Source organism: Ailuropoda melanoleuca, chromosome 15 (assembly GCF_002007445.2).
Source record: "Ailuropoda melanoleuca isolate Jingjing chromosome 15, ASM200744v2, whole genome shotgun sequence".
Classification (NCBI taxonomy): domain Eukaryota; kingdom Metazoa; phylum Chordata; class Mammalia; order Carnivora; family Ursidae; genus Ailuropoda; species Ailuropoda melanoleuca.
Window position 1 is genome coordinate 79,062,226 of NC_048232.1, and position 21,687 is coordinate 79,083,912.

General features: G+C 58.4%; 1 protein-coding gene across 1 annotated transcript in view; it reads left to right on the forward strand.

Moving 5' to 3' along the window:
• Positions 1–21,687, forward strand: part of TOM1 (target of myb1 membrane trafficking protein) — a 31,279-nt gene that overhangs the window by 8,635 nt on the left and 957 nt on the right. The window contains exons 3-10 of the mRNA XM_034643684.1: positions 8,251–8,335; positions 11,228–11,306; positions 12,171–12,320; positions 12,615–12,749; positions 12,869–13,015; positions 15,755–15,910; positions 20,540–20,599; positions 21,613–21,651. Of these exons, the coding sequence (XP_034499575.1) occupies positions 8,251–8,335; positions 11,228–11,306; positions 12,171–12,320; positions 12,615–12,749; positions 12,869–13,015; positions 15,755–15,910; positions 20,540–20,599; positions 21,613–21,651 (851 nt within the window). The remainder of the gene's footprint in view (positions 1–8,250; positions 8,336–11,227; positions 11,307–12,170; positions 12,321–12,614; positions 12,750–12,868; positions 13,016–15,754; positions 15,911–20,539; positions 20,600–21,612; positions 21,652–21,687) is intronic.

A 21,687-nucleotide genomic window follows, 5' to 3' on the forward strand; every position in this document is an offset into this window, starting at 1 on the left:
GTATGACCTCATCCTTTGTTCAGCAAACAAGTACCGTGGGTTTTTGTCAGGGGCCACCCAGGGGCCGGTCCCATCTGATGTACCAAATTCCTGAGCCGTAAGAATCCTCACCCTTGAGCTCACAGCCTAACGGGAGAGACAGAAACAAAGAAATCGATTCTGTAGGTATTTTAACAGCCCCACCAGCAGAACTTAACAGTTGGAGTCTGTGCAAAATTCTGCTGGCCCCAGGAGGAAAGGAGCAGGCCCTCAGGGGGTCAGAGCAGGCTCCACCTGGTGACCTGACCTTGAGCTGGGCTTAGGAGCATGATTTAAGGTGGGGAGGCAGGCTGGAGCACATTCCTGGAAGGAGGACAAGCTCACAGCACAGAGCCCTGAAGGAGCAGGACCGGGGGCGTGGACAGAAGGCCTGGGCCGGGTCTCCACCCCGAGTCCTGCCTGCCAAGCCCCAGAGCAGCCCAGCATTGCTCGAGTCCCTCAGCCGAGTTTGGTCTGAAGTTGCAGGGTTGAACAGTTTGGTCTGAAGTTGCAGGGTTCAACAGTGTCTTTTGAAACCCAAGGTGTTTGTCCTGAGCTTGTCTCCTCCTGGGTTCAAGCTATAGGCACTACGTTCCCTTGCTAGCCTCCCAGAAGAGAGGAAAGGAGAAGGGAGAGAAAAGCCTTTCTCCTCCCTGAGCCTTTGCCTGTGTTCCAGAAGGGATGCCTCTCCCCACCGCTGCCCAGCAGACACCCCTCTTCCCCCCAGGGACCAGAACAGGGTCGCGTGCCCATTGGGGAGTAGGCGCTGCAAAGGGGAATGGGACTGGCGCTCTAGGCGGGGAAGGGAGGAACGGCTGCTGGGTAGACTGCACGGTGTCTGCCACTGTGGGTCTTGGCACGGGTCCATGCCAGCTTTGAGAATGGGCCATCCTGGGCCGCTGGCACATTTCCCTCTACCTCAGCAGCCTTGCCTTTCTCCTCTGACTGCCTCCCTCCCGCTGGGATTTTTCTCCCTCCCTCAGGTCACTTCTTCCCAGTGCCTAAGACTGACCTGCGATCCCCTCTTCTCTCCTCTTCTTCCTGACATCCTCCATGACTCATCACTCGTTCATTCATTCAGCAAATGCTGTTCCTCTCCCAGAAGCCTCCCCCCCACCCCCTGTCCAGCCTGGCACCTTGTGCTCTGTGCTCAGCTCGGGATCTTCCCTGTTCCCTCTGCGGGTGTTCACCCCACCTCTTGGCTCTCCAGCACCCTGAGCTGGCCTTGGTCATGTCACTTGCTCTTAAAATGTTTGTCCAGCTGTCATCCCCGACCACTTTAGGACCAGGATTCCATTCTTCAGCTTTGCCTCTCTAGCACCAGCCGCAGGGCTGGACAAATAATAATGCTCCGAGAATGTCGTGGGAGGGCAGGCAGGTGGATGTGAGGGAGGTGGTCGGAAAGAAGGTGTACAGAAAACAAGTAGGTGGGTGGGTGGGATAAGGGGCACTAGGCAGGGGATGGAGGCAGATGGCGGATGGGTAGGGAGCGGGGAAGCGAACAGAGAGGGGTATTACTTACAGCGAATTCCAAACATCGTATCATTTCACCCATAAATATTTCAGTATATCTCTAAAAGGTAAGGAATAGGATTCTTATTTAAAAACAAACAAGTCTTAGCCACAATACCATTATACACTTGAAAAAAATGTATATAAATGTGTTTTTTAAAACCCCCAGACAATAAAGCCTGGAAGGAAGTTCCCAGAGGGATCACTGTGGTTCCTTTGAGAGACATTAGAGGGTGGTGTTTCCAATGGAAGGATGGTGTTCAGCAAATGTGGTCTAAAAGGAACATGGCAGTGCACGCCCTTGCTGGGGTAGGGTCTCGAGAGAAGGCCGGTAGGAGCCACTCGAGCTGACCTGCCATGGTTTTCTTTACCACGGTCAGCTGACTCCTGTTCCATCTCTCTCCTCTGGGTCTGAGCATGCCCTAGACTGGGTCGTAGCCTAGGGTGGGACCAGGTCTGCTGGTTGTTGTTGGCCTTTAAGGCCATCCCTCACTGCTTACAAGCCACATTGCATTGAACCTAAAACACCGTGAAGAGTGAAAACGGAAAAACTGCCAGCTGCGCTCTGGCAGGTCATCACTGGTAAGAGCCGCCCCAGTAGGAGAGGGACTCAAAGGAGGGAAGNTACAGACAGAGAAACACAGTGTGTGGCCGCGGGGCAGGTGGGGCCAGGGCGGGGGTGGGGGGGAGGCACACGTGTTCAGCGCTGTGCCAGAGCGGCAAAGCCGATGGAGGGCTGTTGGCCTTCCACAAACACTGAATGAGCCTCTGCTCTCTGTCCCAGCAGAGGTAAGGCCCTGGGGAGAGAAAGAGGCCCCTGAGAGCTCAGGGTCCACCCTAGCTGGGTAGAGACATCCTCGAAGGGCCCGAGCAGTGTGAGAGGCGCGGGGGTTCGGAGCCCCATGCTCGTCCACTTCCAGACAGTGGACCTCAGTGGTCCCCTCCATGGTAGGGACTGTGGGGAGGTGACCGAGAGAAGGTGATTACTGAGCAGCTTGCTCAAGCCGACATTCAGTGAACGCCAGTCATTTTGTCACTATTACTCATGATGGTACTGTCGTAGTGCGGGATGACAGTACAGGTCATAGTGACACAGTCTGCCCAGTTGGCAGATACACTGAGGCGCCGGCACTGGGGTAGGGCCTTAAAAGATGAGCCAGGATTAGCCGGCTCATTTCCTTCTCTATGTTGGCACATCAGATCTCACACCCTGTCCTATCTCAGTGCCCAGTCTTTTCTGTCTGTGTCACTGTCCCCTTTGCCATGGCGATTGTGGCCTCCCACTGGGCCGTGAACATGCTGAGGGCAGGACCTGCTTGGTTTTGCTCACCAGAATCCCCTGGGTGCCTGGATGACAACAAGCGTTGAGTATGTTCAAGAGGCACCAAAAGTAGCGGTTAAGAGCACGGAGTTGGTAACCAGACCTCGCCGAGTCTGCATCTCTGCACTGCAGTATGTGAGCTGTGTGACCGTGGGCAAGTCACGGACCTCTCTGTGCTCCTCACTTTACTCATCCTCTTTCTTAAGGCTGTGGTGAGGGGTTTGTGTGAAGTGCTGAGTCCCATGCTTGGTGCCTACTGAGTGTCCAGTGAGTGCGCTGGTGGTTGTCATCGTCCTCTGGATGCAGACGCCTGACCAAACAGAAGAAAGGCATGCCGGGCAGAAGCCCAGAGGCATGCAACAACAAGGCCCCAAAGGGAGGAGAAGACAGCCCATTGCAGCTGAGGGTAGTCCCACACGTCCCTCTCTGCCCTGAAGAATTCAGGTTTTTGACCCTCAGGCAGTTGAGGGGGTGAGGGGATCCTGGTCAATTTTTAGACGGTAGAAAGTACTAGTTGGATTTACATTTAAAGAGAAGAGTGTGGAGGTGATGTCCAGACTCAGGGACGGTGACAAGGCCTGACTGAGAGCTGCCACATTGATGACAGAACTGGGGACAACTCAGAAATGCGTTGAGCAGCTAGAATTCAGAGACGTGGTGGCTGTTTGAACATGCAGGGTGGTGGGGAGAAGGCTCTAGGCTGCTCCCCCCAAGGCTGACGTGGGAGCACATGGTCAGTGCGATTTGAGTGCGTGGCGTGGAGCACCCGCAGACGTGCACTTCTCCAAAGCAGTGGAAGGAGCCGAGAAAGCCGCTGTCTTCCAGCTGTTTGAAGCCCCCCAAGAATGAGCAGGCTGGGGCCAAGGGCCTGGAGCTGGCGTGTCTTCAGCGGCCACTCCTGCCAGCTCTCGGCCCAGGCCACAGTCATGGTACTTACTTAGCAGTTCCTCAGGACTGCTCTTCGCCTGACGTTGTGCACCTGTGAGGCAGGCCGTCTTATCTCAGTTTTACAGAGGTGAGAACAGAGACTGAGTGGGCCTATGGCCCCTGAGTTAGCACTAGGGGCTAGATTCGTCCCACTCCCTAGCTTCTGCTGCTGTCACTGCACCAAGCTGACTGTCTGGAGCCTTCCCAGAAACGTGGTGTCTGCACCCAGCCTGACACGGAGAGGACAGGCAGACGGAGGCCCGTGATCCACGGCCACAGGACTGCCGCCCCAGACAGCAGTCCCGCAGCCTGATCCCAGGAGTGAGTTTGCAGGGCCTGGCGTCCTCAGGAGCTGGGGACGAGAGAACAGCTGCCCGGGACCTTGGAAGGTTACCACCCACAGCCCAGAGGGCGGGAAGCTGGTGCTCATTCTCCTGGGACTGGCAGCCACTGCCAGTGTCTTTCTTGCCCCTTTCCAAAATAGCAAGCTGAGTTACTTCTGTGGTGAAAAACAAAAACAAAACAGATATCCCCAGATTCCTGTGGGTTTACGTTTCTGCCCTTAATGGAGTATGCCTACCCCACGGAAATCTTCCTTCAGGTCGTCTGAAAACTCACCCCACACCTGCAGGGAGTTGGCATGCGAGGCACAGGCTGTGCCCATCCCGCTCTGGACACACTGTTCTGCTGAGATGGCCAGGGTGGATCTTGTGTCCCCTCTGCTGCTTCCTCCTCTTCCTCTCCCTGTTTGGGCTAACTGAAACCCCCCCGCACCCCCACCCTACCCCCCAACAAACTCTGTCCTCTGCATGGCTCTGCCTGCTGCTGGCACGCAGGCCTGGAGAACTTGCAGCTCTGCCGAGGCAGGCCTCAGACCTGTGCTCCAGGTCCTCCTGCACCCACCCGATTCCCTGCCTCGGCCTTCCTCTGGCTTCTAAATGCCCCAGCTGCCCCTTACCAGCCTGCTTGCCTTTCCAGAATGACCTGAGTCCCTTCTAAAACCGTAATGTTCCTCCCCCAGGAGAAGAGAGGTGCCCCTCGTTTTCAGGGGTCACTGGGAGGGTCTAGTTGAGGAAGCACCAAGAGGCCTGCTGGTGGGGCGAGGGATCTGGGAGAAGGGGGCAGGAGGACGCTTCTGGGATGGCAGAGCTCCCTGGCCCCTGCTGACCACTGTGTGGCCTCCCTGCGTCTCCGTTCCTTCATGGGTTCGATGAGGGCAGTGATGCGCACCGCGTGGGGTTGGGAGGATTCAGCTGTGTTCATGTACGAACAGCTGACAGGCACTTGGTCTGTAACTGGGGAGTTAAAGCACCGTTGCTGAGGAAGGACATGTGGGCTGGGCTGACGGTTGGGGAGCCTTCGGAGGATTGGGGGCACGGGAGAAACAGGGTCCCTTCCAGGTTTCAGAAAGCTCACTCTGGGGCAGCAGGGGGCATGGAGGGGGAGGAGCCAGTCAGGAGGAGCGGAGGCAGTGGTCTGCGGGGAAGGGGCCGAGGAAGAGGCCAGTGGCTGGCCAGAGGCAGACGGCAAGGTGAGAAGGGATCAGGTAGGATGGACAGTCAGGAGCTGGAGTGGGCAGAATGTTGTGGCCGGAAGCCAGGGATGACCGTCCTCTGGCCCATGTGACTGGGGGTCGCTGAGGCGTGGTTTCTGAAGGAGTAGCAGATTTGGCATGTTTGATCACCCACCGTCCCCCAGATTCTCCAAAATGGAGCCTGGCTCCCTCTGCCCAGAGGGGCACTTATCCGGCTCTCTTTAGTTCTCCCCACTGGCTCAGTAAGTGTGTGGGTCCCCAAGGGTGGGGAGTGTGACACAGAGAAGCCACACGCAGGCCATCATTGTGGGATGAAGGAGCCCACCTTTCAACCCTTTTAAAGGAAGCCCTCTTCATTCCCTCCCCCAGTCGTAGTCTAGGGAGAAAAGCACCCCGCGCTGCTGCCTGGCTTGTGCCCTGAGCTCCCCTAGTGTCCATCTGTCCACAGGACCTAAGGCAGTGAGGTCAGGCCAGTTTCAAAACCCACATCACAGAAGCCACAGTTTTAGGGAGCTGACTGCCAGCCCAGCCCAGGCATTGTCCCACAGGCTGGGCCTGCCTGCCCGCCCGGCTAGAAAAGGGCTCTGGCTGATCACAGGTCCGGGGCTCAGAGGACACCTTAGGGTGGGGACCACATGTGTCTGGTCCACCATGGCTTCCATCCCCAGGGCCTGGAGCAGGCCTGGCACAGGAGCAGCTGTGCAGCAAGGGAGCGGTCACTTAGCCCCCCGGACCCTCAGCTCTCTGTGTGAACATGGCTCCCGTGCAGGACGGCTGTACAGTCTCGTGGAATGACAAGCTGCATGTGCCTGGTCCCTCGGGTGCTGTTGGTGTACAGCTGACGGCACTGTGCTGGCGGGGACACTGCCGGCAAGGGCCAGGTGTGGGAGCCCGAGGAGAGGGCCGTGATGGAGGAGGACTTGGGTAGTGCCCAGCGTCAGGACACCAAGGGTCTTACTCCCTGAACCTTAAAACACTGACCAGCCCTGTCTTGTCCCAGAGTCCTAACTAGGGTACAGTGCGTGCCAGCCAGGGGTAACTCGTGTGGTGGAAGGTTGGCCCCAGAAAACGGGACCAGACTGCCTGTGTGTGCTATGGTGGAGTTTATCTAATGGGGCACCTGGGTGGCTCGGTCAGTTAAGCATCTGACTCTTGATCTCGGCTCAGGTCTGATCTCAGGCCCCACGTTGGGCTCCACACTGGGCGTGGAGCCTACTTAAAACAAACAAACAGGGGCGCCTGGGTGGCACAGCAGTTAAGCGTCTGCCTTCGGCTCAGGGCGTGATCCCGGCGTTATGGGATCGAGCCCCACATCAGGCTCCTCCGCTATGAGCCTACTTCTTCCTCTCCCACTCCCCCTGCTTGTGTTCCCTCTCTCGCTGGCTGTCTCTATCTCTGTCAAATAAATAAATAAAGTCTTTTAAAAAACAAACAAACAAACTGGGCTGCCTGAGGATGGATTCTAGAAGGGTGCAGAGGGGAGTGACCCTGGCCTTGACAGCCTCAAGAATGTTCTAGCTGACTCGGGCCTGGAAATTTTATCCTCAGATTCGGCCCAACCTGAACGAGGTGGAGGTCATGATTGCACAGCACTGTGAGTGCGCTAGGTGCCACTGGATTGTGCACTTTAAAACGGCTAATTTTATGTGACGTGACCTTCACCTCATTGTTAAAGAACTGCCGCCACTTAACCGAGCACCTGTTTTGTGGCAGGAACCATGCAGATGCCTTGTTGGCATTATTGCCACTCCCTGGGGGCAGTTTTGCGGGGCGGCTGGTGCCCTCCCAGTCTTCAGACAGAAACCAGCGCAAAGGGGAATGCCAGTGCAGCTGCTGGTAATGGAGTCGAGATTTCAACTACACTGGGCCCTTTGCTTCTTACGTAGAGAATGTCTCTGGGAGGTTTGAAAAGGCACTGTTCCGGTGGGGCCCCTAGGACGTGGGGCCAGGGCAGGGGAGGCAGATAGATTGTCTCCATTGTGTGCCACTTCGGAACCATTTACATTTTAAACTGTGTGAAGGGTTACCAAAAATTAACAGAGAGTCAAGAAGGAAAGTTCTATTTACAAAAGTAAAACAAAACACTGTCTCCATAGTGTCGTGTCAGAAACAAGCACCCTAAGGCCAGGTCCACTGGATTTCTGGCCCCACTCATCGGATGGGTAGACTGAGCTGAGGCCACCTCAGTGGTCAGAAGACAGTGGCACTCCCGGCCTCAATGTGGCTACTATGAGAATTAAGTGACGTACTGTACGATTCCATGTAATGAGATATCTAGGGAGTCAGAATTGCAAAGACAGTGTAGTGGTGGGGGCGCCTGGGTGGTTCAGTTGGTTAAGTGGCTCAGGTCCTGATCCTAGGGTCCTGGGATCGATCCCCGCATCAGGCTCCCTGCTCAGTGGGGAGTCTGCTTCTGCTTCTCCTTCCTCTGCCCCTCCCTCACACTCACGCTCTCTCTCTCGCTAATAAATAAAATCTTTAAAAAAAAAAAAAAAGACGGTGTAGTGGTGGTTAGCAGGGCTGTGGGAGGGGAGATGGGGAGTTAGAGCTGCAGATTTAGAAGATGCAAAAGGAGGTGGGGACGGCTGGTGGCGATGGCTGCACAACACTGAGTGTATTCGATGCCGCTGAACTGTACACTTAAAAGTGGTTGAGATGGCAAATATGTGCATTTTAACATAACTGAAAAAGTAAAAATACTATAAAGTATTTTTAAATACTTTTAAATTTTAAAGCCAAAAACACATTAAATGACAAAACGGGACAAGGTAGGTAGCCTTTTGCATGGCGCCCAGCCCTTCTTGGGTGCCCAGAAAGCATCTGTTGTCCTCCTCCTCCCTGGCTCTTGCCGCCCTGGCCCTGTACCACACACCTGCACACAGCTGAGTTTGTCCATCTGGACACCCCTACACTGTGACTTGTGGTTTCTCCTCCACAGAGAAGGCAACAGATGGCTCCCTGCAGAGCGAGGACTGGGCCCTCAACATGGAGATCTGTGACATCATCAACGAGACGGAGGAAGGGTGAGGCCCACAGGGGAGGCTGGGGGTAGGGCATGGGCACGTTCCACTATAGCCCCGCCTGCCCTCCGCCACGGAGCAGTCCCATCACACCCCCTCCTGTGGCGCACAGGTAGACCCCCTGGTGGCCCTTGGTGCCAGGAGGGCTACAGACATCATCTGAGTCCCACCCTAGGCAGGAGTGTGGCATTTTAGGCATTTGGGAACCAAGATTCCACCCAGCCCTCTCATGAAATAGATGAGAGAGAGAGAGACACTCCTGGGGACTGCCAGCCCATGCGTGTCTCTCAGCAGCAGCCTGGCCAACTGGACCTCTTAGCATGTCACCTGGGCCACATCCTCCTGGGACAAGGCCAGCTGGCAGCCCCTGGCACTGGGACATGGCCCCAAGCACCGTTCTGCATCCTGTGGGCTGGAATGGGCAGGGGGTACTCCCAGCTTTTTCTGTGAGCAAGAACAGACTTTCATTTCCTTAAGATTTGGGTCCAGAGACACTGAAAGGCAGTGACGGTAGAGCAGAACTGAGAGCCCATAGGCGTTAGCCTTTGCGGAACATTTCCAGTACGCAGGTTACACCAGGGCACGCGCTGGGGAGGAGGCATCTTGGCGGTGGACTCTTGGTCTCAGCTGTCACTGACCAGCTGTGTGACCTGGGGCAAGTCACTGTACCTCCCTAGGTCTTTCTCCTCAGAGGGAAAGCTCTTTTAGATTCTTCCAGCAATAAGCCCAAGGTTCTGAGGGGAGCAGACAGGGAAAGCAGGGTCGCTGTCCTTCTCAGGAAAACCCAGGAAGAGTGGGATGTGGTATGAAGACCTCAGTGATCGGGAAGGACGGCCTGACAGGGCCTTTGTTCAGGAAAATCAGAATCAATAGCCAGAGCAGACCTCACTTCCATCCCTGTTTCTCACTGGGATAATCCAGTTGGCCTGCGAGGTCGCTCTCAGCCCAGAAGTGCTTTGTGGGGCGAGGGGTTGGCTGGAAGCAGGCAGCTTCCAGCATCCCAGGTGGTGCATGGTGGGCTTGCCAAGCAGCTAGTAGGGGACGCATGCACCACCCCTGGCCTTCTCCAAGTAAGCTGGATAGTGGTGGGCAGACGACAATGGCAGGACCACTACGATAGAAGATGGAGGGCAGAAATGCTCACAGAGCCTCTGAGAAGGCCTGGGGGCTTCACGGGCATCCTCGGAGAAGCAAGTCCCCGTCTCCCTTATAAACGCTGGCAGAACTGGGGCTCAGGCATGGCTGGGTTCAGGTGCGTGCTATTGATTTATGCACGTCCTGTGTTCCCAGCACTGCGTGAGCCAATAGGAACCCAGCAGTGAGCAAAGTAGATGTGACCCTTGGCCTCACCAAGCTTGTCATCTAAACTTGAGTCTCTGGTCTACCGCGCCTTGGCCTCCTTGTCATCGCTCAGTGCTCCTAGCCGGTTACTAAACACAAGCAAGAGGCCCACAGTGATGGCCCCTAAGCCGGGACCTCTGATTCCCAATGCCATGCCCTTTCTCTGGGCCACTTTATGAGAAGCAGAGACAAGTCCCTTTAGAGAGCTGAAGTGGCCACAGGTGAGGAGGGGCCCCAGGGCATTAGGTTGAAAACTGCCCTCACACTTCCGGGACAGGGGCCCACCCCATCAGGGACCATGGTGCCTGTCCTCTCTGTCACAGCCTTGATAGGCCTCCATGGCTCTTCCCCACCTTGCCTGCCGCCTTCACTCGTGTTGGGGGACCCGTGTCCGGGTTCCTGCCTTTCCTGACCTGCCCTTGATGGGGTCAGCACTGAACAGACAGATGCCTGGCAGACAGCAGGACAGGCCCCAGGGGCCACTCACCAGCCTAGGAAATGTTGCTCACACTCCTGTAGTGTGCCGGGCCCTGGGGAGCAGATTGTCACAAGGGGACCCCATCCCCCCCTCTGGGGGGCTGGGAAAGAGTCGTGGGTGAGGCGGATTTTAGCTGAGCCTTCACCAGGTAGATGTGGAAGTTGGGGGCCACAAAGGCTTTTAGGCTAGAGTAGTCAGGGCAACACTGATTTCACCTGTACGTGCTCAAGGGCAGGATGCAGGAGTGAGGCGGTATGGGCAACAGATGGGACAGGGGGAGCAGACGGCCGTCAAGGCCTTCAGGGCTCCCCCTGCGCTTATGTGTATCCACTCTCCCTTCGGTGACCACTGGGCCTCTTCAGCCTCTCCCTCTGCCTCTGCACACGGCCTCCATTCAGTCCCTCCCATCTCTGCGTGAACCACTTCCCCTGCTCCCCACAGCTGGCTCCATCTCGTCCTTCACACCCAGCTGCAACATCACCTCCTCAGAGAGGACTCCCCTGAGCCCCCCTCCCCGACACCCACTCACTCCGACTGCAGGCCCGTGTTCTTTCCCGCCTAGATGTGGGTCTCCCTGGAACGCGTGGCCCAGCACAGTGCCAGCACATGTGGCTACTTAGATGAGTAGAAGGATGGGTGGAGAGAGGAAGTGGCCAGGAAGGGGCATTGGGACTCTATGCTGGCAGGTGATTGGTTCTTAAACCTCAGTATGTACAGGGCGCCCCTGGGGGCCTCCCTGAGAGCTTGGTTCAGGGGTCTAGGGTGGGAGCCCCAGGGTTTTGCATTTTTAACACATCCTCACACCTCCCCGCAAGGGGATTCCGGTGCAGGGGCCCCAGGGTCCACGCAGAGAATCTCTGCCAAGTATTTATGATCTACTGAGTACTTCGGTGGGGCAGGCAGTTTGTGTTGTGATTAGAACGTGTGTGTTCAACAGGAAACAGGACATAGGGAAGACAGATAAAAAAAAGCCATCCCCGTATTCCAGTGCCTCCTGGTCTTAGGTAGGCAGCCCCACATGTTGGCTAAGAAGGTTCCATTCCTCAGCCCATCTTTCCTTTTGTCCTTCTGCCCAGTCCCAAAGATGCTTTCCGAGCAGTGAAGAAGAGAATCGTAGGGAATAAGAACTTCCACGAGGTGATGCTGGCCCTCACGGTGAGTGCCCCATCCATCCGTCCATCCGTGGTAGATCCACATGTCCCCCAGGCCCAGCAGGACTCCAGCCACCCTGCGGCTCCTCTTCCAAGGGCTGGGAAGGAAAAGTCTGTGGGCAGAGCGCTGTCCTGTCTACAGTGCCAGCAGACACAGAGTGGCAAGAGAGGCCATTTGGAAAAGTTCTCTCCAGCCTGTAGGCATGGGGAGCAGACCCACCGAGGCCCACATCCCTCCAGACGACCTGCCAGGTGACACAAAAGCTCAGTGAAGCCAGACGTTGGTGGGGCAGAAAGCCTGGCAGGCCACACTGGGTGCTGCTGACTGGCACTTGGGGCCTTGAAAACTGAGCATAAAGCAAATGCCAGCAGCTGAGGACAAGCCAGGCGAGAGTGGGCAACCTGGCTGCCAGAGGGGTTTGGCTGGGATGGAGACAAGAGGAGGGCTCATATGCAGTGAATCTGGCTCTCTGGAAGAGCATGGCACCTCCTGCTGGGACGTGAGAGTAGGATCGGGGAGGGAGGCTCCGCGCCTTTTTTTCTGGGGCTTCAGGGTCACCATAGGATTATGAAAGTTAACTTTGGTTTCCACTAGGAGAGCTACCTTCCCTCCGGGCCATGGTCCCCTCAGAAACAGCATCAGGGCAGGCTTCTGTAGGCACCGCGGCCACTCCAGGGGGCCACTAGCCAGCATACTAGCCCCCGAATCGGGGCACTGTCCCCCCTTCTCCATGTTCTAGGGTCTCACTTGAGGGACCCCCGCCCGTACTCAGCCCGTCCTCTGGGAGGGAGGCAGAGTGCAAGGGTGGGCGTCCTGGACGCCCCTCCATCCGCGGATGAGCGCTCACGGGCCCCTCCCGGCCTCCAGGTCTTAGAAACCTGTGTCAAGAACTGTGGGCACCGCTTCCACCTGCTGGTGGCCAGCCAGGACTTCGTGGAGGGCGTGCTGGTGAGGACCATCCTGCCTAAGAACAACCCACCCACCATCGTGCACGACAAGGTGCTCAACCTCATCCAGGTGAGCGCGGCGGGCCGAGCTCCGGGCCCTGGCCGGGGAGAGAGGTGCCCCCGCCATTGCTGCTCTGTGTCCCTGTGCTTCTGACTGTTTCTTGCACGGGGCCATCTTGGTCGTCCACTAACTGGAGGTTCTGAGTGTGGGGACGCCTGGCTCGGTGGGGGGCTGTCCAGCCACCATAGTCCAAGGACCAGCAAGTCGACAAGGGAATTTCTGTTCTCCAGGGGGCGGGGAGGTGGGCTTGTAGGGGAGACGGTGAGCAGTGGTTACCGGCCGTGTCCCCTTGTCCCCTCTCAGTCCTGGGCTGACGCGTTCCGCAGCTCACCCGACTTGACAGGTGTGGTGGCCGTCTACGAGGACCTGCGGAGGAAGGGCCTGGAATTCCCAATGACCGACTTGGACATGCTGTCGCCCATCCACACACCCCAGAGGGTGAGGAGACACAGCCAATGGGAGCAGTGGGAAGGGGAGGTGGGGGGAGGGAGTCACCCTGGCTTTTCCCCAGCCACACCCCCCCACCAGCCTTGCTGATCCAGTTTTCTACCGTCTAGACCGTGTTCAGCTCAGAGGCGTCATCAGGGCAGAATTCTGTGGGCACAGACGCCAGCCATGGAGGAGACTCCACCCAGCACACCAGCCCTCTGCCCATCCCGGCCACACTCCCCAGTGACATACCCATCACACCAACCCCTGAGCAGGTAAACAAGTCTGAGTCAGAGCCACGCGGGTCAGGGAGGGCCCCTCTCAGTCTGAAAATTACCATCCGCATAGCAGCCCCATGGGGTATGTATCATTCTTCCTGTTCCAAAGATGAGGCGTAGATAAACTCGCTTGCCCAGAGCCACACACAGCTCATCAGAGATGGCGGTGGAACTCAAGCTCAGGTCTGCCTGACTCCCAGCAGCCTCTGTCCAGCACCTCGGCCAGCCGTTCTCCAAACCATGTGGTCCGCGGAGCCCTTCAGGCAGCACCCAGGATGGGGTAGGGGGTGGGGAGTGCCCAGCAGGCAGCCTCTTCAACAGCATCTCCATTTTCTTTGTGGGGTTCATTTATGCACTCAAATAAGATTCCATTTGAACAGAGGTTCTGGCTAAAAACAGTTCTAAACCATCTGCACACAGAAAATTTTTAAACCCTGCCTTTGCACCATGATGCTGCCCACCAAGCCCCAAGAAGAAGGTTTGAGGTGTAGTGTGAGATTCCAGGGACCGGGGGTCTGGGGCAGGTTTTCCCAGGGCTCTCTGAGTAGTTTTACAGGCTTACCCGCCAGAGACTCACGGCCACTGACTTAGCTTCTGTCCCTCGGTTTCTTCCGCCAGGAACCAGAAGGCAAGGCCACCTGCTGAGACTGTCCTCAGGTCATGGGGTCTCCTGCAGGCCCTCCCTGGGGACTGGTTTCTGCCACAGCAGAAAGCACCTCACAGGGAGGAGAGTGCCCTAGCATCGAGTTCCTCTTGCCTTTGTCCTGCTGGGGAGTCCCTCCCTTAGGCTGCAGCTGGATCTTCTAGCCCTGACTGGCCTTTGGACTCCCCTCCTCACCCTGTCTCCCAGGGCCCTTGAATCTTCTGAGGCGTTTTCTGCCCACCCCGTGTCTGGCCCACACCTCTGTCTGCCTCCCTGGCTCCTGCTTCCCTCTCACCTGTGCCAGCTCTGCGTCTGCTCTGCATGGAGCCCCTCTCTTTCTGTTCCAGCCCCGACCGCTGGCACGATCATGGCCTCTCCAGCTGACCCCCCTCCACTTGGGATCCCAAGGAGAGCAACAGGGAGCATCTGGACAAGCCAGACTCAGGGCCCCTCAGCCAGGCTTTACTGAAAGTGGGGTGCTCTTCCTTGCCTTCTTCTGTATCGCCATCCTGGGGACACGCTCCACTTCCTCCCCAGTGCCACTGTCATCCAGGTGACCCCCGGTCCAGTCCCTGCCCTCCAGCCTCCCCACAACCCTCTGAGGGGCAGCCCTCCGCACGCCTGTGCAAGGTGTGGGGCAGTGGACGCCTGGCCCAGCATCTGCAGCTGGGAGAGGGCCTTGTGGGCGTCCTCTGTCAGGGGTGTCTTCAGGCCTCCCCTGCCTCAGGCATAGCCCCGGGGTCGACCAAGCTTCCTCCGTAGGGCCGTGTGGGTTGGAGAGACACAGAAAAACAGAAATGGGGGACGTAATTAGGAAAGAACATATAGGTCTTTAGAGTGAAGAGAAGGGTCAGTTTCTGTGTGTTCCTAGGGCTGGACCTGCCTCATTCTGCCTTTTTCCATAGCACACCGGCCGTGTCTTAGAGGGAAAGCAGCGTGGCTACCTCCATAGCCTGAGTGGGCAGGCCTTCCCTGGGTCAGGACCCATGGCCCATCTTAGCCACCACTTCCTCCTCCCCAGCTCTCACTGCCCAGGTTTAGCCAGGGATACTGAGCTGCCCTCCAGAAGGGTGTGAGCACACCACCTGCCACCCCGGCTTTCAGGATGGCTCCAGCTCAGCCCTGAAGATAGTCCCCAGCCCACCGATGCACGGGAGGTGAGCCAGCTAACGATGGCACTCTTCTGGCTAACTCCATGTCCCGCAGGAGCGAGTGGATGGCAGTGCTGTCCGAACGGCGGCCTGGGTATTTGGGGATCTTACTCAAGAGCCTCTGGTGTGCCAGTGTACCCCATTCCCAGGAGGGCCATTTGGCATTGCAAGGGTTTCATTCGATGGGGTCCCAGTTCCTTAAACCTCGACCTGGCCCACCCCTAAGTGCAGGGCTTTCCCTTTGTGACTTATTCTGTGGGGCACTTCTTCCCTCAAAACTGGACTGGGCCGGTGCCGAGCCTCACCTCCTTCAGTGAGCGCTTCAGAGGGAGAATAACCACTCTTTTCCAGAGTCATCCGCCTCCAGCTCCCCCTGAGACTCACCTCAAACCCAGCAAACAGCCTCTCGGTGCCCAGCCCTCCCCCTCTCTGCTCCACCCAGCTGACCGGCATCCCCCAGGACATTCAGGGGCCCCTCCACCAAGCTTCCAGGGCAGGGCCGGCGCGGGAGAGCTGCATGCTGGGGAGCCATGCGGATCGCGCCCCACCCAGCTATCTGCATGGCTGTTTTCAGCAGTGGAAGGGAACGCCCCATCCAAGGCAGCCTTCTACAGAACCACGATTTATTACATTACAAAGTAGAAGCCGCTCAAAGAAGGGTCTGGAGAAATTCTGGAGGAATTTTCCGTGGGCCTGGGGGCACGGACGCTATTTCTCAGCCCTAGAGTTAGGCCAGATCTGGTGAGAGCCGTTGGCGAGCTTGCTCTTGGCCTTTGGCCCCACCACGCTCTGTCCTTTCAGCCTCATTGCTGCCTCTCACTGTCACATGTCTGAGTCCGGGTCTACCCTCCCCAGGCAGGCCTGCTGAGTCGGAACCCTTCCTGGGGCCTGAGCCACTCTACCCGGGTGTGACCCAGGTCCACCCAGGATGTGTGAGTCCAGCTTGTCCCCACCCACCCCTGCATCCCCTGCCTGGTACAGCAAGGGCAGCATTCATGGTGGTGTTGGTCTCTGTGTTTCAGGGTGAAATACGAAGCTCCCCAAGCAACGGATGGTCTGGCGGGAGCCCTGGATGCCCGACAGCAGAACACTGGAGCGGTAAGCAGAGGGTCTTACTGCTACCCGATCCAGAATGAAGGCCAGAAAATGCTTGCCCACAGGTCCCCCCATGTGCTGGGCCCTTTGCCGCTAATGTGGAAATTCCCATCTCACAGCTGAGGCAACAGTCTGAGAGGTTAAGTCATCTGCCCAAGTTCACCCGGCGAGGAAGGGCTGGATCAAGGACTCGGACAGACCTGGGTCTGAGCCGGGGAGCTGCACTTCCACAGTCTGGGTTCCCAGCCGTGTGTCCTGTACAGTGGCTTACAGGAGGATGTGTGAGAGGGAGTGTCGACAGTGCTTGGCAGAGTTAGAGCTCCGTCAACATTCTGCCTCACCACCTCTCTAGAGACCCGCTGTTTGCAGGACTGTGGACAGGGAGGACCAGAGGACAGACCCTAAAACTTCAGGAAGGCATCCAGGGGTGCCATTTGAGTTCCATCGAAGTGCTTGACTGTGCATGGAGTGATAGCCACCTGTCCGGCACTGAGTGCACTCTCTGGGGGATCCCTCCCCCCCCCCTTTGGCAAGAACTCCGAATCCAGTTCTTGTCCCTTTGAATTTGTCNTGACTGTGCATGGAGTGATAGCCACCTGTCCGGCACTGAGTGCACTCTCTGGGGGATCCCTCCCCCCCCCCTGGCAAGAACTCCGAATCCAGTTCTTGTCCCTTTGAATTTGTCTCTGGATGCCTTTGGGGCAGCGAGAGTTCCTGTTCCAGTAAGTGGACAGAGTATCTCCTTGGGAGGCAGCTAGAAACAGCCGGGCCCAGGGGTCGGAGAGGCAGGAGTGAAGGGATGGTGGAGGAGAGGGCGGGGGACAGCACAGGCTTCTGAGGCCAGAGTGGGACTGGGTGACAGCAGACGGAGCTGGGGGGGCCGCAGGGACTGGACGGAGGGCCTCGGGCAGACGGGAGCACTGTGTGAGTGGGGGCCATGGTCAGTCTTGAGCAGAGGGGAAGCTTTAGCTGTCCATTTTAGAAAGATCCAGCANTGGTGGAGGAGAGGGCGGGGGACAGCACAGGCTTCTGAGGCCAGAGTGGGACTGGGTGACAGCAGACGGAGCCGGGGGGGCCGCAGGGACTGGACGGAGGGCCTCGGGCAGACGGGAGCACTGTGTGAGGTGGGGGCCATGGTCAGTCTTGAGCAGAGGGGAAGCTTTAGCTGTCCATTTTAGAAAGATCCAGCATGGAAGCTGGGAGAGCAGCTAGGCGGCTGTGGAAGCTGCCCAGTGTGCCGGTGGGTGGGGCGTCCCAGAGACTCCCCGAAGGCATCCCAGCATCTCAGGAGTCCTTCCCACGGTCAGAACAGAGCAAGACGCGGCACGCTGTGGAGGCAGGAGTGGCTGGAGCATCTCTCGGCTCCCGTGCGTGCCGCGTGGCCCGGCACCAGGCAGCACGCGCTCACACCCGTGGCTCAGAGCCTCCCGTGCTTTTCCCTTGTCCCACCTGTGCCCTGTGCCAGGCCCTCTCCGTACCCCCCTGAGTCTTCACACAAACCCTTGGGGCATGTGGCTATCCCTCTGACAGGTGAGGAAACAGAGCCAGGCCAAGGGAGGCGGCAGGTGTAATGTCTTTAGTGTGGTGCCTGGCACCTAGTGCGGCGTTCGATCGCGCCTGCACGGCTGGGTGGTTAGCCCCACCTACGGACAACAAAACCCAGGCTTGGCGTGGCGAGGTCATTTGCCCAAGATCTCACAGCCGTTGCTCTTTCTGGCTCCAAAGCCAATGCTGGTAGTAAGAGCCCCAGACGGCCTGCAGGGTTCTAAGGAACAGAGGTGAACACGCCAGAAAATCTGGCCCCCAGAATCTGGATGAATCCAGACACTCTGGAAGCCTGCTGGAAGCTCCTACCACCTGGCCTCTCATGCTCAGAGGCTAACTCCATAGCCAACCCCTTCCAGGTGCAGAGGAAGGAGCTGCTACCCAGAGACAGGTGTCACTTGCCCAGGGGCACACAGTGACTCAGGGGCATTTATGTCAGGGGCATGACAAGAACTAGAACCCAGATCTCCTGGCTCCTACTCGGCCTCTACACACCTCTCCCTACCCACCTCTCCTTGAAGAAGAGCAGAAGCTGCTAAGTGATTGCTTATTCCTCTCTGACCGCTCGAGAGATCTAAGCAGCTTCCATCAGAGCAGGGAGTGATGTTCTTAAAACTGTCTATAAACATCTGCTCCCAGGGTGGATCCGTCTGGCGGGTGCTGGTAAGGTTTCTCCCACTGAACTGTCAGGCTGTGATTCCGAGCTGCACAGTGCAGAGTGGAGCCCAGTGCCGGCTCTGTGGACAGCCAAGGTTTGCCCCCGGGCTCCAAGAGTCACGGGGGTGTCGGACAGCGAGTGCCTGCCTCCGGGCCGGTCCGCCCAGGGTGGGGGAGGCAGGACTCTAGCCTCTCTCTGCCACCAGTCATCTCTGGGATCCTCAGGAATCCCGTTTGTCCATCGATAAACATGAGGGGACTGCTAGAACAGTGTTCTAATCCTGCGACACCCATCAGCATCCCCGCACAGCCAGCAGACTGGCTAAGCCATTCTGGGCTTGCTCAGACCCGACCCCAGGAATGTTCTGGAAAGGGAAGAGAAGCTTTGCCCAGCATATTCAGGATTCTGGGGTCCCAGGGCCATTGTGGTTCATCCCACGGTGAGACACCCTCTGCTGCTTCCTGTCCCACCTCACCTGCCACCACAGCACCAGTACCTGCACAGGTGTGCATACACACGTGTGCACGCACAGACACCCATACACACGTGCGTGCAGCCTCCTAAGGTAGTAAGAGGCCTGCCGACCTGAGAGGGGCGTCCGTGTGGGAGAAGGCTGCCAGCACACCTGGGGTCCCTGGCCCTGCCCCTCCCGCCACCCTCAGTGTGCCGTTTTTTCACCCAGATGGGAGGCAGCAGTGAGAAGAGCCTCAGTGACTGGATGATGAGACAAGGCATGGTGAGGAGAGACCAGGCTGGCCGACCCAGAGAGCCAAGGCTGCCACTGGCAGGGGTCCCACCTAGGGGTGCTGTCGGAGGGGGCAGGACCATTACACCCAGAGAACAACAAGGGGTGCTGTGGGTGCCCCCCCCCAGCACAACACAGTCCCACCCCCTTTGCTCCAGCTTCCACGGCCCCTCAGTGCCCACTTCCGGCTCCTGACTCGGAAGCAAGGCCCGGCGGCCCATCTGGCAGATGGGAGCTGACTGGGGCTCGCTGGTTCTGCACCAAGCGCCAGCAGAGAGTTGAGTGGGAGAGGGAGCTGGTGTGGGCAGCCCAGAGTACGAGCTGCTGCTGCCGCTGCTACTGCTGCTGGGAAGTGGGCTCCTGCTCCGCGCTGGGGTCCTCGGGTGCTGGGGACAGGGCTTGGGGACAGAGCCGGCTTGGCTGGAGAAAGACTGTCGCTCTCCCTCTCTTTCCTGAAGTAGCTGAGTAGTAACTGGCTCTTCTCGAGCACCTCTGTGTGCCATAGTCCTTCTCTCTGTCCCCTCCCTTCATTCCTGCAGCAGGCTGGACGGTAGGTACCGCGTCACCTTCTCTACAGACGAGAGAAGCCAGGTCAGAGAAGTAACCTGCCCAGGCCACACTATATTAAGGGCCGAGTTGGACTGCGGTCTCTGACCCTGTCCCCCNACCTTCTCTACAGACGAGAGAAGCCAGGTCAGAGAAGTAACCTGCCCAGGCCACACTATATTAAGGGCCGAGCTGGACTGCGGTCTCTGACCCTGTCCCCCAGACCTCGTGCTGGGTCCGCACCTATAGAGGGANAGCACCTCTGTGTGCCATAGTCCTTCTCTCTGTCCCCTCCCTTCATTCCTGCAGCAGGCTGGACGGTAGGTACCGCGTCACCTTCTCTACAGACGAGAGAAGCCAGGTCAGAGAAGTAACCTGCCCAGGCCACACTATATTAAGGGCCGAGTTGGACTGCGGTCTCTGACCCTGTCCCCCAGCCCGCAGCCCCCGTGCGGCAGCCTTTGTGGCACAGCCCATGGGTTTGCGGCACAAAGCGAAAGGCCCTGTGAGTAGCCCCCGCCCTTGAGTGTACCAGCCCAGCCTGGTCTGGTCATCTCGGCACCTCCCTGCACTCTGGCGCTTCTGGGCCCCTTCCAGCATGAGCTGTGAGTCTGCAGAGGGGCCAGGAGATGGAGGCTGGCTGCCCCTGGCCCTCAGCCATTCCCTACCCCACCCTCGATGGCCGGCCCCTCCCCGGGCTTCAAATATTCTTCCATCAGATGCTCCAGAGCGGCTGTGCGTAGGCCCTGCCCTGATTCCAGCCTCCCCTCCAGCCCAGCACCTCAGCACCCTTGGCCTGTGGCAGCAGGAGGGTCCGTTCTTTCCTCACGTCCGTGCTCCAGCTGCTAGGAGCCCCCTCCCCGCCCCCAGCTTAGTGGCCCTGTATCCCCCTTGTGCACAGCCCAGCACAGCAGGCAGAATTGTGGGCCCCAGGCAGCTGGCAGGAGCCATGTTGGAGGGGATACGAGGATCTCGACCTCCCCTGAAGGGTGTGGCGCATGTGTGAGCCCCATTTCATAAGTGAGGAGGGTGGGGGTGACAGCCGTAGGCCGGCCAGCCAGTGGGCCCCAAGCTGCCTGGACCTTCATCTTGGCTCCCAGTGCTCTGCCCCTCACTGCCTCACCCTCCGTCCTTCCAGATCCCCGTCACCCAGGCCTGCCTCATGGAGGACGTCGAGCAGTGGCTGTCCACTGACGTGGTAAGCCGGGGCCCGCCCAGCCCAGAAGCAAAGGCTCAGGCGCGTTCCTCACGCACTGACAGCGGGCTCCCGTTTTTCTCTCGAGGAAGTGATTGTCACGGGGCAGGGTGAGCAGCTGGTGAGGCAGGGAGCATCAGTGTGGGACACCTCCCGCCACCCTCTCGTGGGCACTCCCTTCAGAGGAGGACCTGAGCACGGCACACCTCACGGCTGCTGGAGCGGACCCCTTCCCGAGCGTGCCGCCACTGTGGGTCCCCCGGAGTGTCAGCCGGCTGGAGGGAAGGCAGGACGGGCTGAGGGTCCCCATGACCGCGCTGAGCCCTGCGCCTGCACCAGCTCAGGGAGCCCTCCAGCACCTGTCCGAGAGAAACCACCGGCAGCCCCATCTTACAGACCAGGAGGCTGACGAGCAGCCGTGAGGGGTGCCGAGCCCAGGAGGAAGCAGGAGCCCAGGCCATCTGCAGAGCCCTGCGGCCCCCAGAGATCAGAAGGGGCAGCCAGCCCCAGCTCTCCCGTCCAGGGCTCCTTCCCCGGCATCTGCCACCCCACCTTTGGGCACCAAAGACAGGGCCTGAGCATTCCCAGGCCCAGAGGCTGCCTCTGCCAGCAGCCAAGACTGTATTCTGCCCGAGGTCGGGCAAGGGTCCATGTCGGGTGTTGGCGGAAGGCACCCCCACCCCCAACCTCAGCATGCGTGGTCTTCGTCTCTGGGTCCCTTCCCACCACAAGGGCAAGTCTATCCATGCTCTACACACCGGAAGGAAAGGAACGTGTTCATTGAGGACCCATGGGGCCCCACACCCTGGGCTTGGCATTCTGTGTAATATTCCATTTTAGCTTCCCGACAACCAATTTTGACACTCGACAAACTGAGGCACAGAGCAGTCAGGTGACATCCAAGGCTGCAGCTCCGGAAGGGGTGGGGCCGAGGTTCAGGTCCTGGGCCCAGCCTGTGCCTACCCCGCCCCGCCGGGACCACTGTGGCTAACCTCTGTCTCCTTCTGCTTTCCCAGGGGAATGAGGCGGAAGAGCCCAAGGGCGTCACCAGCGAAGGTAGTAGGCCCTGCCCCCGCCACCAGCACCCTCCC